Source organism: Rhinoraja longicauda, chromosome 9 (assembly GCF_053455715.1).
Source record: "Rhinoraja longicauda isolate Sanriku21f chromosome 9, sRhiLon1.1, whole genome shotgun sequence".
Taxonomy (NCBI): Eukaryota; Metazoa; Chordata; class Chondrichthyes; order Rajiformes; family Arhynchobatidae; genus Rhinoraja; species Rhinoraja longicauda.
The window spans coordinates 27,533,871-27,553,804 of record NC_135961.1 but is presented as its reverse complement, the minus strand read 5'-3'; the positions used below and the strand labels follow the sequence as shown (position 1 = coordinate 27,553,804).

At 38.7% G+C, this 19,934-nt stretch overlaps 1 protein-coding gene across 1 annotated transcript in view; it reads right to left on the bottom strand.

Moving 5' to 3' along the window:
• Positions 1-19,934, bottom strand: part of srbd1 (S1 RNA binding domain 1) — a 210,512-nt gene that overhangs the window by 158,842 nt on the left and 31,736 nt on the right. The window contains exons 10-14 of the mRNA XM_078405828.1: positions 19,300-19,441; positions 8,918-9,021; positions 7,595-7,702; positions 3,994-4,151; positions 1,677-1,767 (exon numbers count right to left, since the gene is read on the bottom strand). Coding sequence (XP_078261954.1) covers positions 1,677-1,767; positions 3,994-4,151; positions 7,595-7,702; positions 8,918-9,021; positions 19,300-19,441 — 603 coding nt within the window. The remainder of the gene's footprint in view (positions 1-1,676; positions 1,768-3,993; positions 4,152-7,594; positions 7,703-8,917; positions 9,022-19,299; positions 19,442-19,934) is intronic.

The following is a 19,934-nucleotide window of genomic DNA, read 5'->3' as shown; positions in this document are numbered from 1 at the left end:
TCTCTCTAGCTTTAAAAATATTGCTTCAATTTGAATGAGAGTTGTTACATAATGTGCCCAGGATAATGGTGAGTAACGTGGGCCAAAAATTGTGGCACTATTGTGTACCATTTCAGCTGTGCGAACCACAAAAGTTATGCTGCACGCATACACACGGACAGAGAGTTTTAGTAATATACTAGACAAAGTGGGCCCATTCCTCATAGAGGGGGAGGCAGGGAAGGGGAGAGGGTGTGACTGAGGAGACCACTCTCTCCTCCCCCACCCCCACTCTAACTCTCCCCTTTCCCCACAACCCCCCCCTTTTCCCCACTCTCCTCCCCCCACCCCCCCCATTCTCTCCTCCCCCACCGCCACTCTCACTCTACCCCACCTCCCCTTTCCCCACCACCCCCCTTTTCCCCACATTCTCTTCTCCCCACCCCCCCATTCTCCCCAGCCCCACTTTTATTCTCCCCCACCCTCCCTTCCCCACCACCCCCCTTTCCCCCACTCTCTCTTCCCTCCCACCATCCACCCCCGCTGTCCCCCACCCCCGTGTAACCCTCCCCAGTCCCACTCTCCCTCCCACCCCCACTCTCTCCTCCTCACACACTCCCCGTCCCCCCCACTCTTACTCTCCCGGAGTGGCGGACTACTGGAGATGGGCAGCGCGGCGGCGGCTGTGGCCTAGCCGAGCTGGGATTACTCGCGGCGGTTGTTAGGGGGGAGAGGGGAGAGAGGAGAGGGGAGAGGGGAGAGAGGGGAGAGTGGAGAGAGGGGAGAGAGGAGAGAGGGGAGAGGAGAGGGGAGCCCCTGATTGCGGGCGGGCGGCTCCGCTAGCGGCGTCCATCTTCCTTGCGCGAGTGAAGAGATAGGCCGTGCGTGTGCTATGCTGACGTCATACGCACAGCATCCCCTGGAAAAATGTCTTTAGAAATGAGATTTTTGAACTTTAAAATGTCTGTAACTTTAAAAATATAAGACCGATTAAAATAAAACTTGTTATAAACAGTCGCCGCGAGAGTGGTGATTAAGGTGGCGCAAAAATTGTGCCGCTATGGTTTACCGTTTTGGCAAAATCACAGAAATACATATATACATACAGATTTTCTTATATATACATACGGATATATATATATATATATATATATATACACAAGATCTGAGTATTAGTAGTATATAAATATATATATATATATATAGATAGATGAGCTTCTCTCCATTAACTTAACTTGCACGTTAAATATTAGCCCTATTACAGAACTGCAACTCACTTGTATTTTAAATAAAGTATTTTAACACAGATAAAAGACACAAATTACGCAAAGTATTGTATATAAAATGGTTCATATCCTTTGTGGCATTCCTTTTGGCTCCAATTAATTAATCTCTACAGCAGCAAGCTTCTTGAAATTATATGTCCTTAATAATCATCACCTCCAGAATTTAGTTCTTTAATCCATATTTGGATCAAGGGTGTAATGAGGTCTGGGAGCACGTGGACCTTGTGAAACCCAAACTGTGTGTTGGTGAACAGGCTATCACCAAGTAAAGGGCATTGTTGATGACAGCTTACAAGAATGACTTACTCTGTCAAAAATCTTTAATTACTTAATGACTTGGCAATCAAAGTGTAATACAAGGTAATCCAAAGGCAGATGCAAGATATAACCGTATTTAAGAAGTAATCATACCTGTACTTATGAAGTAGATGCCTTAACCTTTCCGCTGCATTCTGTGCTCCTTGACCAAATAGGTATAAAACATCAGTGTAAAGAATCTGGCCTGGAAAAAAAGCATGAGGGTTAACAAGGTATCAAAGCACTCACTGAACACGATTACATACATAATCAAATATTCCATGTCAATATGTTATTTGCCATAAACCACAGAGATCAACGTATCTTGGAAACCAGAGTATTCTAATGTTGAGGCTTTGAAACTTACTTCAAGTTGTCACCATGCAGAAAATAGCTGTGCTGTAATTATCCAAATATCTTTATTATACTTATGATTTGGGGCATTTTGCTTCCATTGATATTTCTTTATTGGATTTTTGGTTAAATGCCTCCCTCTTATGCCATCAGGCACAACCAATTTTTAGTAATCCCCTTAACTAACAAAGTGTGTTTTAAATTTTGAATCGGTTCTCATTAAGCCCAATTTAAAAATATTTGACATCCAACACTCCAAGTTAAATTTGTATTGATACAAATTGCTGCAACATTAATAGATACACCAGAATATGCAACCAGCATTATTGGACATGCAGTAGAGTATGTAAAAATAAAGTTATATTTGAAATAGTTTTATACTACCTTAAATGCTTTTCAAACAACTATAGAAATTATTTTACATGTCCGTCCTCTGCATCAGTAACATCTCACAAGATATATGACAACATTTGTTGTTTTGTGACATTGGTTGTTTTCTATGCAAGACCTCTAGATCTTACAACCTGATTTATTGCCTGAAGCAGCGGAGTATCAGTCCTGATCATGCACTCAGTTCCAAGTATACTGCTAAAAAAACTTGCATGCAGCAGTTTATGCAGCACCATTCATATTTGAACAGTTCATACAACTTTGCTGCAAAAATAGTCCAATGATATTTTGAAAGCTTTACAGTAAAATTAAACCTTATAACCTTTTTGTACATGGAGTCCCTGCCTATATTTTTTAATAGTTCCTCTACAGCCACAGGGTAATCTAACAAATGACACTCAAGTTTATAGATAGCCGCGGGGCCTAACATCGCCCGGTGCGGCTTGGCCGCGGGGCCTTCCATCGCCCGGTGCGGCTCGGCCGCTGGGCTTAACAGTGCCCGGTGCGGCTTGGCCGCGGGGCCTTCCATCGCCCGGTGCGGCTCGGCCGCGGGGCCTAACATCGCCCGGTGCGACTCGGCCGCGGGACATAGCTGCGCACGGCTCGGTCGCGGGGCGTTCCACCGCCCAGTTCGGCCGCGAGACGTCTCAGCGCCCGGTGCGACTCGGCCGCGGGAACTTCCATCCCCTTGCGGGGACTGTGCGGGTCGGTCGGGGACGAGCTGTCTGTCCGTGGGCGTGGGGAAGAGAGTGGAAGTTTTGTTGCCTCCATCACAGTGAGGGGGTGTTTGGAGTCACTGTGATGGACGTTTGCGTTGGGGTCATGTGTCTTGTGTTCTTTTTTTTTGTGTGACTGCTATGTAGTTTCGTTCGGTACCTTGGTACCAAATGACAAATAAAGCTCTGTTGAACTGTTCTGTTGAACTGTTGAATCGTCATTGCATTACATTTCACTACATTCTTCAGTCTGAAGAAGGATCTCGAGCCGAAATGTCACCCATTCCTTCTCTTAGTTTGTGAATAACTAGTGCTGGCTAGTTACTCAGGAGCAACATGAATTTTGTATGTATCCTGCATCAGGTTGAACAGTTACAGGTTGATTATACATCATGATCCCAGTATGATCCAATTTGATCAAATTCATAGCTAATTTAATGTTAAAGTCTCCGTCCTCAAATGTGGTATTTCTTATTGGTATGTCATATGTATATAACCATGCAGCCAAATTCATAGCTATTTAATGTTAAAGTCTCCGTGCTCAAATGTGGTATTTCTTATGTCAAAGTTGTAAGTCGCAATGATGTGTCTAAGTTGAGGTCGCCTTATACAGTTTCATACGATTTTTGTCTGCCATTATTAAGGTACCAAATGCAACAACAAGATTCACTGAATATCTCGTGAGATTCCGGGCATAAATTGGAATTTTAATTTATTGCACAACTGTTTGGATAGGCTCTGTCAGGAAATAAAAGTGTTAAACGGAGAACTGGTGCTGTGACATTGCCACCCTCATTGCACTTTGTGCCCGGAATCTCACGATATATTCAGTGAATTATGTTGTTGCATTTGGTACCTTAATAATGGCAGACAAAATATTAAAGATTTGTAACTCATTTTGAACTGCGCAGAAAGTATTCATGTTGACAGAGTTCCAAATACCTCCAAAGAAATAAGATTTTTGTACATACTGGTAGCTGAAATGATTGACAGTTTACAGCCGTGCCTAAAGCCAGGATCAATTCCCATCAGAACCCGGCCACGAACAGGATTAATCAAAAGAAGCTGTCGAAGGTTTCTCCCAAACATTGCAATTGATTCTTTCTCAGCATTTGAAGTCAAAAGGGATCTTAAAAGGAAGGCAAATCAAAGTATTAACTCAATTGACAAAATGTAACAAGTACAATGGTATGCAAACAAATAGAAGCTTCACATTAATATAACATCAGTATTTCTCATTTTCTATCCAATGTCCATAAAATGTCAAGTCAGGAATTTTTCAGATAAAATTATCCTCTTAAATAAAAATAAAAATTTACAAAACACATGCAAAGTATGCTGTATAACATATATTAAAACATGAAAAACTCTATGTTTTAAAAATGAATAATTTATTTATTTATTTAATTTACATTGAGTACATTATAGAGACATGTGGATCACAGGTTCAATGGGCAGAGTGCATGAGTTTCAGCTGGCTTTGTAATTAGGCATCTGAATTGGTTGTTGCATGCTTTAGTTTTGCACCAGATATTCTGTAGGTTTAATGTCAACAGAACGGACAAGATGCGACTGTGCTTTATTTACAATGAGGAATTTGGCATTAATACCTCATATCCAGGATTTCAATTGTGTGACCTAAGATTTGTAACAATTAAAACCACTTGGCTGAGATGTTACTTTAATCTTCTATGTACCCACCAGTACATCCGTCCCAGACATTAGGTTGATATATAAGGAGTCATGGACAACTAAAGCAAGCAGAGTTTATTTTCTAGAAAATGCAGAATTGAAGGATAAATCTTCAATGTATTTCAATATAATTTCTACAATTGAGTTCTATTCTTACACAAAGCATTGAAAAACACAAACAATTTCACAACAAGCCTGTCTTTACTTCAAAATTCAATATGCAAACCTTTTTAAATCTTACTAAACGATGATCAATTTTCTCTTCAACTTCTAATAGATTGAATTAAGTCATGGGTGAGTTTGGCAGAAAGTTAAAGGCTTCAACCCTGTTCAGGGTTTAACTTGCTGAAACCAGGTCATTGCTGGGTGGCCATTCAATCAAACCTCCCACTTCGGATGAAAAAACTCTCCACATATTGGAACCTACAAATCTGTTCACTAAATGAAAAGAAAGCTATTCAAAAGCTTTAGGGTGAAAGTATTAGGAGATTGCAAAGATTTGCAGAGAAATGTATGGTCGTTGAATATGTGGGTTTAAAGATGATTAATGGAGCATAATGTTGCAAGATGTGATGTTTACTTTATTGACAACAAATTAGTCTTGCGTATTCAGGCCAAATCTGGAGAATTTTCTGCAGATTTGTTCTCCATAACCTGGAAACAGAGGAGATGAGGCATAAAATGACAACTCTGATCTCTGGAATAGAAGTTGTCCAATCACGATAGATTGAGAAAGCTGGGAAAAATAAATATTTTATTGGAATTTATGAATCTGACAGCAGAAAATATTAATCTAATTATCTTGTGCTAATTATTATTCAATCTATCTCTACCGTCACTTTAAAAAACAGTATTTATAAAGCATCAGCAGATTTGTGAAAATATAGGTCAAAAAGGAAAGGGGGAAAAAAAAGAGGCAAAGAGGTTTAATGAGGGAATTTGACAGTTGAGGGCCTTGACAGCCAAAGGCACAAATGTCCAGGCTTAAAAGTACATTACTTTGAGGTGCTGCATTCCAAACAACAATACCTTGCGTATTTTTTTCTTCCCCGATGTTCTTTTAATAATTAACTTAAATACAGAGCCTCTGATTACCAACCCATCTCCCACTAGGTGCAAAATGAAACAAAGTGCTGGAGAAACTCAGCAGGTCAGGCAGCATCTGTGGGGGAAATAGGTAGATATTGTTTTGGAACAGGACCCTTTTTCAGATTGCATCCCACTAGATTTTTTTAAATTTATTCTTTCTTAAAAATCAACAATGATTTGAAAAACCTCTACTGACTTAATTTCCCTTGTTTTAAGAAAAATTCTCTTGTCTTAAGACATGATTACAAAGTTCACAGGAACCAGTGTTGATAGTATAGAGGATGGTCTTAGGCTACAGGGCAATATCTCAGTGCTGGAGGAATTGCTGAAAAATGGCAGATGCAATTTAATACAGAAAAATGTGATGTGATGTATCTTGGGAGTACCAGTGAGGCAACGACATACACCTTCAATGGTCCAAATGAGTATTCAGAATATCCTTGAAGATGACAACACAGGCAGATAACATTGTAAAAACGACATAATGGATGTTGGCCTTAATTAGTCGGGGCAATGAGTACAAGGGGAGAGAGATATGCTCCAACCTTGAAAGTCAAAGAGACAGTATCATACAGCATGGAAAGAGACCCTTCGGCCCAACTTGTCCATGCCTATTAAGATGTTCTATCTAAGCTTCACAATTCCCCACATTCGGCCCATGTCCTTCTAAACATTACCTATTCATGTACCCATCCAACTGATTAAACATTGGGCAGGCGTCAGCAGGATTACTCCATGCATTCCTGGTCACCACACCATAGGAAAGATATAATATTGCTGGAGAAGGTGCAGAAAGGATTCACCGGGATATTGCCCGGAATTAAACTTTTCAGTTATGACGACAGACTGGAAAGGCTGGATCTACTTTCCCTGGAGTGGAAGAAATAAGAGGGGACATGAGTGAGGTACATCATATTATAGATGATTGAACTGCAATAAACTATTCCCCATATCAGAGGAAAATATAGATTAACGATAAGGGGTAAAAGATTTAAAGGTGATCTGGGAGAAACCTTTTTCATCCTAACAATGGCAAGTACCTCAAATACACTGTCTGCGAGTGGTGGAAATATTGTTGCCAGCAGCAGACAAGCACTTGAATTACCAAGGCATAGAGGGCTGTGGGATAAAGGCAAGAAGATGGGATTAATATGGATGGTTGCTCGCTGTTCAGCATGGATGTGGTGGGTCAAATGCCCCGTTTCCATTCCGTATGACTCTTTAACATGTATTGATGTGTTTCACCCCTGGTAAATTTCTGCACTTTAAGACATGGATAATTTTCCTAAACTAAAATGCATTGTATTGTAGCTGAGCTCTTATCAGGATTGTTCAAAATTTTGGTAATACTTTTGTCCTACAACCAATGAATCCATGTGTAAAAATAAGGAATCTTCATTTCTTCATGCAAGCTTTTTTGTATGTATCCCAATTTAAAATTGGGTGTTTTAACCACTATTGTACAGACCTGGAGTGGCAATAAAATATTCAAAATTCCTTTCAACTTATTCAATAAGTAATAGTCAATATTCCTCAAGGGCCACGTTATATTTGGGTCCAGGAAGAAAGTAGTTTAGGTTAATACTTCTCTGCCTTGTTCCACAGGAACTTCTGCTGGAAAGTGCACAGCTAAAAGTTGCAACCAGCTTGGCATTTAATTATCAAGTGACCTCCTGATACTAAAACAGCTAGATCCATTACCTCACTGTATTACTACCAATAGATTGCTAATGCCATGATTTAACCAACAGAAGGAAAATTAGTTGAAAATATTTTGAAAATAATTGTTACCGGAATTCTCTGCATAAAAGTGGATAAATGAGTCGTTTATAAGAATCTTCAGCAGAATCCTTCAAGAGCTTCATTAATTCAAGCCTTGCAAAACCACGAGGTCTCCATCTAGAATAAAGTTCAAACAGATAGATCAGTAGAAGCATTTGACAAAGATTTTCCTTGAAGTATTATATTGTTCTTCAGAAAACAATAAGGAATGTTATGCATCACCAGTACAAAGGATACCTTGAACATCAGCAATCTCAACCATGTGTTTAACATTTAAAATTTAAAAAAACAACTATTGATCCAAATTTAGTTATTTCCTCTAAATCAATTAATATTAGATATGGAGGAGGTACAACATATAATGACACGCTGGGAAGGAAAAGTGCAAGATGACTTTAGAATTCTTCACTGCTGGGATTTTGCTTGCATCATTATTGGATCAACTATAAGCTAATTGATAGATATTGATTGCTTTAATTAGTCACATGGCTAACTGGATGCAAGAGGTTTCATAATTTTCATCTGGCAATTCTTATGATGCTGTGATGCTGATTCACTAGTGGCAATAGCATATAGTTATAAATGCCATTGCTACAAAAAATTAAAAGAGATACAAATATGCCCATTATTTTTCCAGTTCTTTCATAATGAATTTCAGGTATAATGTTGTAAAGAAACACTGAAGGTTAATTATAGCATACAAAATGGAAAGAATTTGGAAGAATGAAAATATTTGTACCCTTGTAAAATATCCTTAACGATTTTATGCTAATCATGAAATTAAATGAACATGATGTGCACATGACTTCTACTGCAAGTATAAATAACCATAGCACGTTTGAAGTAGTTCAGTATCAAGTTGAATTTAAATATGCAAAAACCAACAGAAAGCATCATTGAATGCCTGTTTATCAACCTGCACTTGAATAAATATTTTGGACATTTTAATACATGTAGCAAATATAAACTATATACCTCACATAATCTGTATACCACATTGGCAATTTGGCTACTGTATTTTGGTGCATTTATGCATGTTCCATGAAGTTTTCTTTTCCAATGACTACTTAATGGCAGCTCTAGCATATGGAAGTACAAATACCTTCCCACAGATAGGTAGAAAAGGAGAATCCAAAGACAAATCAAGCTTCACAATGATTTGGGTCTGCTCCAAGCAGATGATCAAAACAGGGCAGGTATTCTCATATTTCAAAATGACATTCCCACCTAGCCTGTTAAGTTCTCACAAAGAGAACTTAAGAGATAAATAATTTCAGATGGATAGTTATACAAAGTAAGGTTTAATATTATGCTGTATTATTACGCACAGACCTTTCATTGATGCACCATCCACAGAACATATTTTTGATTCTGTCAGGAACGTTGACCTTCACTGTCAGAATCTTCAGTTTTTCCCCTCGGTTAATGGCCAGAATCTGAGTAGAAACATAAACAGCATAGACAGGTGACACATAAAATACCCAAAAGACACTTATCAAGTCTCCTTACGTATAAGCACGCACTTGATGTTTTATTGGAAATCATACTACATATAATCGATTAAGAAAGATACTTTTATGGAATGTTAAGTGTAGAAATGGACTGAAAGGAAATTGATAAAGGCATGACAACAAATGAAGAGAGGATGAGCTAAGTCAATGAGTGCTGTCAGCAGAAAGCAACTGGAAATTGCACAACATCCTATGATAAATTTTACTAGTTTCCACCTTTACTTAAAGTGTCATTTGCTGTCCCAAATAGCACTACTTTGCTTTAAACCAGATAAACAATAAAAATGTTGTTCTGTATTACTTATTCAATTACACAATCTGCGAGAAACCATTTGTGAGCACTTATGAATAGGTAACACAGAAACATCTAAAATTTTCCATTTTAATATGCATCAATAATCAACAAATAATTCAGCAGTTATACTAAATTGTTTAAATCAAAATGTTTCCTTTATTTACATTAAAATGCACAAAATTTGTTTCTACACATGTTCAATTATTTTCCAAAACATAAAGTATTTTGTACTAAACATCCGCAGTTCCTTGTTTCTATGTGTCTAAATAACTTGTATTAATGTCCTCAGGCAATACACCAACAATTGAACAGCCTTTTCATATTGTGTGACTTACAGCATTGAGCATATTTGCTCAGTACTCTCCAAATATACTGATAAAGAAAGCAGATCAAGCTGAAAGGAGATGTATAATCACAGTTCTCAATGCTGGTGATAAAAAAGCAATTGAACGGTACCTTGTTTTTGCAACAATTATTCACTGTCCATATTAAAACAGTCATACTTGCAATTCTGCTTACAAATTAATCCTCAGAAGATAGTTGCTTTCATAGATAAGAAACACACATGAATCATCAACAAAAGGAAACTTGTCTCTATATATTAATGGCAACGACAATTATTAATGCTTTTGTGAATGTTAGCAGTGGTAGACACATACAACCACGTCAACAAGATCTGAATGAAAACCCAACAAAGAGAAATGAAAACTGATAACAGCAACAAATGGGCATTCCAAGATTATGGCAAAAATTCAAGCATCATATGCAAATCTTTCTGGTTGAGAATATGGAGTTATGGTTAAGAATATGGAGATAATAAAGACTACAGATAATAGAACTGGAGGTAGAAGAAACCACTGGAAGGACTCGGTGAGACAGGCAGCATCTGTGGAGGGAAAGGAATGGCTGACATTTTGGATCTAGGCACTCCATCAGGACTAAGGATAGAAAGGGGATAGATTGTATAAAGAGGTGAGGGGATAGTGAAAGCAGGGGCTGGTGGATGACATGAACAAAAGCAGAGAGGGAAGCTGGGCAAATGCAGCCAGTTGGGTGAGGGAAGGACGAAGGTAGAGACAGAGCTGGAGTGTGATAAGTGAAGACACAAGAGTTTCAACTGCTGGATTCTTATAAGGATGATAAGCGGAATCAGGGGACTAAAGGACAGCTGGTACCTGATGGGAGAGGCGATAAGGGACCTTGTGGGAAAAGTGTGTGATAGGTGGACACAAGTGGGGGGGGGGGGGGAGTATATGGAAAAAGAGGGTGGGAGAACCTAAGTGGATCAGGAGAGAGGGGGGGCGCAAAGCGGCTTAGGGTTACCTATAGTTGGAAAATTCAATACTCATACCACTGGATGGTAGACTAGCCAAGCAGAAAATGAGTCTAAAGAAGGGTCCAAACTCAAAATGTCACCTATCCACGTTTTCCAGTTGCTGCCTATCCCAAAATTCCAGCACTTTGTGTTCTTTTTAGTAAATCAACTACTTCAGTTCCTTTTTTCTACTGAATATGAGGTGTTGTTCTTCAAATTTGCTATGGTCCTCACCCTGCAGTGGAGAAAGCCAACGATGAACATGTCAATGTGCAAATGGGAGTCAAAATGGCATGCAACTGGGAGTCCGGATAGCCATTGCGGACAGAGTACAGGTGATCTGTGAATCAGTCACCTAGTCCACGCTAGCTCTTGCCGACGTGGAGGAGGCCACATTGAGAGATCTTAATTGTTAATGAGGTTGAAGAAGGGGTGCATGATATATAGCCTCACCTTGAAAGACTATTTAGATTCCTGGATGGTAGCGAGTAGGTGGTGAAGGAACACCCATTGCACCTCCTGAAATTTAGCACTGTTCTGATTAGAGGGCGAGGGCATGAGAGCTAAAGTTTAGGATATGTTCTGAACTTGTTAATGCATTTGTAATTAGTCCCAAGCACTCATTAATATTCAGTAATTCAGTTAATCCATTTTGGATATATTAATACCATTTAGTAAAAAGTACACAAATTGTACTAATGCCTTCTATGTCACCTGTCAATAACATATAACCCATAAATGGTATGTGCAGGACAATTTTGATAAGAATAATTAGCTACAACATACCTTTAAAATAACATATACCACATCTCGGTAAAGTTGGAGCTAAATGTGGGAACGATCCGCAATTTAGAACAGAAGAGCAGAATCTTAATTGAAGAAATATATGTTAAAGAACGAATGAGGGAAAAAAAGAGCAAAAGATTGATGAAAGGGGGATCTAGGAGTTGGAGGCCATATTTGATGAAAGTTAGACTTCGAAAAAAGTAAGCAGAATTTATGACAGTGAACAAACTGAGAATGAGGAAAAGGCCATGAATTTTGGATGGGCTTATTTGGTACCTAGGTATGAAGTTGGTGAAACAAACAAGGATTTCAGCAGCAGATGAGTAGGTCAAGAGCAGAAACAACATGGGTGTGTGGAATAAATTTTACTTTGTTGAGGAAGTCACATGAACTGACTTGGCACATTTTCCAAGGTTTAGCAAATGACAGATAGTTGGCCAAGGTGTGCCAAGACTTTCAGAAGTGTTTTAGAGAGTTGGAGAGATACAGTGGAAATAGGAAGGAAATGCTACATGTAGAACCATGACAGCTCATTAATGGCAAGGAAATGAAATTTGAAATTAAATCTAATGCAGCTTCACTTTACGGAAAACTGCGGTCAGGCCATTTCTAGGATCCCTCGCAACACCTGAATTTATGTGTAGGAAAGAACTGCAGATGCTGGCTTAAATCAAAGGTAGACAGAAAATGCTGGAGTAACTTAGCGGGACAGGCAGCATCTCTGGAGAGAATGGGTGACGTTTCGGGTCGAGACCCTTCTCCAGACTGATGTCAGGGGAGTGGGCGGTACAGAGATAAAATGTTGTTGGAGACAGTAAGACTGGTAGAACTGGGGAGGGGGAGGGGGAGGGGATGGAGAGAGAGGGAAAGCAAGGGCTACTTGAAGTTAGAGAAGTCAATGTTCATACCGCTGGGATGCAAGCTACCCAAGCGAAATATGAGGTGCTGTTCCTCCAATTTGCGCTGGGTCTCACTCTGACAATGGAGGAGGCCCAGGACGGAAAGGGCAGTGTGGTAATGGGAGAGGGAGTTAAAGTTTTGAGCAACCGGGAGATCAGGTAAGTTTAGGCAAAATGAGCGGAGGTGTTCAGCTGAGCCTGCGCATGGTCTCGCTGATATTGGTACAACTGAACTTCCGGTCTTTTCATCCACCAGGATATTGCAATTAGAATACTTGTAAATCTCATGTTGTTTAACATTAGGGGTGGGTGGTTAGGTTCTTATCCGCCTTTCTGCTCATCAGTTTTGAAGAGAGTCTGATGGAATTAAATGGATAGTGATTGGAGTTCATAATAATGATAAAAATGATGGCTCAATCTTTCTAAAATTTAGTTGATGAAATCTCTACTTATTCATTGTAGCATGTTCAGTGGACAATCCATCATTTATAGATGGTGGAACAATCAAGATAGGAATTAGTGAAGAAACTAAGTGGCATCAAATTTTTATGTCATATTTTCAGAAGCTGTTGTCAGGGGCAGAACGTAGAGAAGAAATAAAGTTCACTCTGCAGGCATGTGAAGAGAAGAAGTTTGTGATACCTTTTCTCTGGTTTAGGTTAGACCTAACGGACGAGATCTAAACAGGAGAGCAGTCTCATCCAACCAATTAGAGAGCAGTCCTCATACTAACAACTGGGGAGTGGTCCCTGAGCTGCAATCTATCTCGTTTAAGGCCCTTGGACTATCTTTAATTGGACTTTACTGCATTTTATCGTGCACTAACCGTTATTCTCTTTATCATGTATGGACAGCTCGATTATAATTCTTTCGCTGACTGGTTAGCAAGCAACAAAAAGCTTTTCACTGTACCTCGGTACTAGTGACAGTAAACTAAGTTAAACTAACCAAGTGACTGCAAAGAGATTTAGGAGGAGGATGATATGCTCAAGGTTTACGTTTATTATTGTCACGTGCACCGTGATACAATGAAAAGGTTTGGTGTGCATACTATCCATTCAGATCAGGTAATACTCTACGTAAATACAATCAGGTTGAACTCAAGTACAATAGATAGGGCCAAGGGGAAGATACAAAGTACAGAATATAGTTCTCAGCATCGTAGCCGAGTTCCATAGATGTCCAAGTCCAATGTCCGCAATGGGGTTGAGGTGAATCGAAGAGCATCCTATATGGAAGGACTGTTGCAGACAGAACAAAATGGAAAAGGGAGAATAAAATACCCAAATCAGTCACTTTAGATTATATGAGTAACTCTGATCAAAACTGCATTGGGATTGAAATGATACGGAAACTAGGATGGATTCAGATAAGGAGCTTTGGCTAAGTTATACACATATCTACAGGAATAAAACACATTAATTGACAAATTACATTAACCAATCATTTTAAAGCCAAGAAAAACAGTGGACATAAAGAATTCATCCCCATGATTCATTTTTAAAAGGGTACAGACATGCAACAGACCATAATCTTTTTCACCAGGTTCTGTTGAGAACTTCAAACAAGAAGAGAACAAAATAATATTTTCCAGGGACAGGTGGCAAAAGAGTTAAATATTCACAAAATATACAGCAGAAGAAGAAAATATTTTAATAGGAAGACCTTTTCAGCTGGTACTTTTAATGAAGATATAATTTATTACTCAAGGCAATTGTTAAGAAATAGTTCCAAAATTATGGTGTTAAGACTGGCATCACAGCACACTTCAAGACTGAAAGGTTAAGTCACAAGATAAAATCTGATGTTGCAAAAGATCAACTATTGGTCAAATACTGGAAGGCTCGATTTTAAATACAATCAACCTAACTAATATTAAAATGCTCACCTAGAGCACTCAATGGTCAAGTTAACAGCAAATATGTAGTTACTTTCTTTTGACCAGTTTATCTACAAATGAATCATTTTGCAAAATAAAATAAATGTTCTCTATGCTTTCAGCACAAAATATGAGATTCTATCAGAAGATAATCTGACACTCAAACTCCAAAGCCCACAACTCTCGACTAAGAACTGAATTCTACATTACAAGTGTCTCTTGTTACGATTGTTGAGACACAAGTCTTAAAATGTCATCAGTAACTTCACAGCAGTTGCTAAGATATTCTATAAAATGGATATCAATTGTGGTAGCTGCCTTAGGGGAGGACTGCACGGGGGGGGGGGGGGGGGGGGTTGTAAACAAAGAGAACACATCAGAAACGAATGCAGTCTTTCAGTCCATTTTAATTAGGATCAAGTACTATTTTAGTTTTGGCAAAAATCTTCGGTTAAAACAGAGATCATGCTGCCTAAAAAGTACCAAGTTAATAAAAATGGTAAATAAAATGAAAATGGCCTAATTCTGCTCCTATGATTTATGAACTACAAAATTCACAATGGAAGCACAGGTATTAAATGGGTTTAAACAAAATATAGTTTGTGCATCTATGTTTGATATATATATATATATATATATATATATATATAATTATTTCATTAAGTAGTGCTTAGACTTGACTACGTGCACAATAATTCTGTACCTAACCATACAAAGGCAAAATATTAAATTAATCCAAAGTGAGATTAAAATAGATCCAGAGCATTGCATCTACATAACATGGCTATTTAATACACCAGATCTAACTAGTTATTCAACTATGTGCACTTTGGAACAAATATTTGTCCAATTGTTTTTCCATGCGAACTTTTTCTGCAGGAAATTTCAAAATCATGTATACTTTAAGTGACTTTGATGCCAAGGAAATATACAATGGTTAAATAGGTTTTCAATATTATACTTCATAGCAAGTACCACAGATGTGCAAGGAGTTCCGATTCATTTTCACTTGTTTGCAAAATCGCATACCTAATGGAAGTGAAGAATCTTAACTTGCAAAGTGAAAATACTCTGCAACTAATGACTTTTTAAAATTTAAACATCACTGCGAAGCAGGAATTATGGCAGTTTTTACATAATAAGCTTCCTTAAACAAATCTGACAATTGCAAAACAATTCTGTTTTGTGGATGTTGAATGCACATTCCATCCTTTGACTTTAATGCTTTAGCAAAGAAAATTGCATGAATATACTCTCATAGATCTTCAAATTAAACATTTCAAATAATCGGTACTGATCAATAAACTAACACTTCAGTCACTTGCCCATCCTCTCCTAAACGGAGGTTCAATGTCACAGTCTCTAATGTTTCTTGACTAAGGAAGTTTCCTTGGACACATGTTCCACCCCATTCAAGTTCTATGCATTGTGGGAGACCCAGTCAATATAATTGCATTGCAGAACGATCGCCCAAGAATATACTCTCTCAGCATCGTAGTTATTTCCACATTGAACAAAAAGACATCCCCCCCTCCACCCCATCTTCTCTTACCTGCATCTCCATCAGGCCTGCAGCATCCATACCCTGGAATATTGAGCTGCCAGACCTGCCCTTCTCTTTACCATGCCCTGAGCCAATCTATGCCCCGAGTTAATCTGCTTTACCTGTTAATCCTCTAGCATAGAAATAAATAGTTTAAGCTACTAGCCTTTCCTCTCTCTTTACCGCAACTTGCCTATCCTATTTGCTGATCTTGCTTTCCTTGACGACAGTGATTGCACTGCAACTTCTTATCTGCCTCCTCTCTGCTTTGGGTCCCACCCCGCTGCCAATAGAGTTCAACCCCTCCTGCTAAAATCCTTCCCCAGATATTGGTCCCTCTCTTGTGCAGACACTGACACATTGAGATCCCAATGATCAAAAAGCTTGAAACCCTGTCTCCTGTACCAGTTCCTCAACTTATTCATCTGGCCTATTCTTGTATTGTTGCCCTCACAAGATAAGCCCCCACCATGAACTTAATTGATTGCTTTCTGGAAGCACACAATGATGCAACAATTGATTTTAAATCTTTGAAATTATAGACTTTGGGAGCATAAAACAAAGTGTTGAATGCAGTTTGGATACAAACCAGTCATGCTTTCACTGAAAGGAGTGGCATGCTTAAGGTTTGTTCCTATTTTGGTTTGTTCCTATTTTCCATCATAACATGCAAAAGAAAATCCAAAATGTTGATTTTTAAAAATCCTATTAGGAAGAACAATGTCATGCAGCCAGTTAGATCTAAGCAGATATGCAAGTTGCCTCAATTTTGAAACTTTAAAAAACCCCACAAGTATTATTTGCAAAGATTTTGTATTATGTTACAGAGTACTAAATAAGGTATTTAAAATGCTCTCACTATAATTCTGTGTTTGTAGATTTGACAGTTAGCACTGTTCAACATGCAAATCAACCTGCCACAGATTTGTTATGATATCTGTATGATCTTCACCTGGCCACTACAATGGTCATCTGCAGAAATGGAGAATCTTACATTCAGAGGTAAAACCTACAGCGAGTCTCATCCTGCAACAACCACAATTACTACTGGTCATTACATTGTGAAGTACAGGTCTCAGAGAGAGAAAAAAGGCAATGCAAGTTTCTTTTTAGTCTAAATAAACATAAATAGAAAGTGGAATTTCATAAAAGTACTAAACACTAGCATATATTGCAAATCTTAGAACAATGAAACTTAAATCTCCCAGAACATTTCTTTATTGATAAACCTTCTTTTACTTGTTAGATGCAGAAAGTACTGTCACAACAGCACACTGTGTGTCATTAAGATATCTTTAATTCAATTATAGGCAAACTCAGACATGTCACATATGTTAAACGCAATGGTTTTACATGGCTGCAAGGCAGTCGACTGATTTACGGACATCAGCATCACCATTCCAGTGACAGAAATGGCTTGGCATTTTATAGGAGAAAAAAGTAACAAAAACAGTTATGCGCATCACAGTTAAGTGAACAGAACAGAAAGTACAGCAGACTGCCATAGTAGATGATTCTCCTGTTATGTGTGTGGAAAATAAAGGTGACAAAATTCATTGTTTATTCTCTCAGAATATTCAAAGGGCATTTGGTGCTGGGACAGGCAACAGTGCAAATAAATGTACAATACCATTATAACACCACGCTGAAAGAGCAGTCCAGGATCGACTTACTGCCAACTAAGGTCAAAATTATATGCGGGCTGAAGTTTTATCCAAAGTTGAAATAATTTAAGATTGTCTTGCAAATAAAAGTGGAATTTTATTGTGGAATTTAATTGTAATTTAAAGTGGAATTTCATTGTAATATAATTAGAAAGATTCTTTGGACATTAAAAGAAATTATAAATGTTATACCATGTACCAAGGTGAATCCAGAAGCAAATATGGACCAAATAAGACAGTCAGATTATCCTGCTCCACTTGCTCAAATCCAAAATGAACTCAGAACAGCATGAATGGAAGAGAATTCCTGCAGCCATAAACACGTTTTCAGTTTCCATTAAACACAAAATAGCAATTGCATTTTTTTTTCATGCGGTTTGAGAGACAAGGAGCAATTTTTGAACATTAAAAGGAAAACTTGCTGCTAAAACCCCATCTATGACCCTATCAACTATTCCAGTGCTCCCTTGGCTAACCTTCCATCCTCAATAGGCATCAACTCATCTAAAAATTTGGTCTTTACAAATATTCTGCTCCATGATACTTACCTATAACGCCTACTGCACAACAAGCTTGGTGAATCCCTTTGTGCTCTTACCCACCCGATCACAGGGACATCTCCCTGCCTTACAACTTATCCATAACCAAGTCTCAGGATTCTTGTCCATCTTCCATTTTATTGCACATTTCCATGTTTCCGTGCCTGCACATATTACCCATTTGCGCCTTCAGTTCAGATTCAAACTTCAACGTCTAACCTTGGTCGTATTACACCTCAGTGCAGTTTACTTTGGTTGGTTTCCATGTAAAATCACTGTGTTGCTTTGGGCTTGTATACACTGGAATTTAGAAGGATGAGGGGGGATCTTATTGAAACATATAAGATAATTAGGGGATTGGACACATTAGAGGCAGGAAACATGTTCCCAATGTTGGGGGAGTCCAGAACAAGGGGCCACAGTTTAAGAATAAGGGGTAGGCCATTTAGAACGGAGATGAGGAAGAACTTTTTCAGTCAGAGAGTGGTGAAGGTGTGGAATTCTCTGCCTCAGAAGGCAGTGGAGGCCAGTTTGTTGGATGCTTTCAAGAGAGAGCTGGATAGAGCTCTTAAGGATAGCGGAGTGAGGGGGTATGGGGAGAAGGCAGGAACGGGGTACTGATTGAGAGTGATCAGCCGTGATCGCATTGAATGGCGGTGCTGGCTCGAAGGGCTGAATGGCCTACTCCTGCACCTATTGTCTATTGTCTATTGTCCCTGACTTCCCATCTACCCCATTGGAGACCTTTGAACTATCTTTATTCCGACTTCATCAGACTTTATCTTACACTAAATGTTGTACCCTTTATTTGGACACTTGATTGGAATCATATATAGTCCTTTCTTTGGCTAGCACACAACAAAAAGCTTTTCACTGACAATAATGAACTAAACTAAACTTGAGAAATAAAGAAGTCTCAGTATGTTTTATACCAAATATCAGAGAGGGTTGCTCCCACAACAAATACTGCACAGTGACAGCAGTTATGGTCACCTAAATACCTTAGTTTGGTACTGCAAAATAAATGCCCTTTATTTTTGATGAGCTACTCCTATATTGCCACCCAATAAAAAATGTATCATTCTTTGCATGCATGAACCGTTGTCTCTTATCAATCCAGTTATGTGATAACAGTTGAGCAGCAGCAGCTACTGAGAAATTCTAAGAGTATAAAGTTTAATAATTGTAACCTTACCATGTATTTAAGGTATTATGCTGCAGGAAAAATTTCTGCTATTCAAAAAAATTACTTGCTTTATAAAACTGTGATGACTTGTCCTTACCTGGTGATGATGTATATTTCCAATACTACTACTGAAGTCATGGTACAGGCGAAACTTCTCAGTATCTTTTTTATTTCCATCTTTCTCCTTTGCAGTTGCTTTTGTCAAAGTTGACTGAATGAAAACAGTATTTGGTTCACACCTATAAAACACATTTAAAGATACAAGATATCAATATCAATTTGTATTATTGAATTTGCATACACTTCCATTTTTAAGAAAGTTAATAAATGCAAAAGCTCTTTAAATCAAAGCTCTTCTCTAAAAAAACTCTCAGGGTTTGAGACTGGCAGCGGACACGGTGGCGCAGCGGTAGAGTTGCTGCCTTACAGCACTTGCAGCGCCGGAGACCTGGGTCCGATCCCGACTATGGGTGCTGTCTGTACGGATGTTCTCCCCGTGACCTCGTGGGTTTTCTCCGAGATCTTCAGTTTCCTCCCACACTCCAAAGACATACAGGTATGTAAGTTAAATGGCTTGGTGTATGTGTAAATTGTTCCTAGTGCGTGTAGGATAGTGTTAATGTTCGGGGTCGCAGGTCGGTGCAGACTCGGTGGGCCGAAGGGCCTGTTTCCACGCTGCATCTTTAAACTAAACTAAAGTGAAAGATCAGGTGGTCCAGATACACATTCACA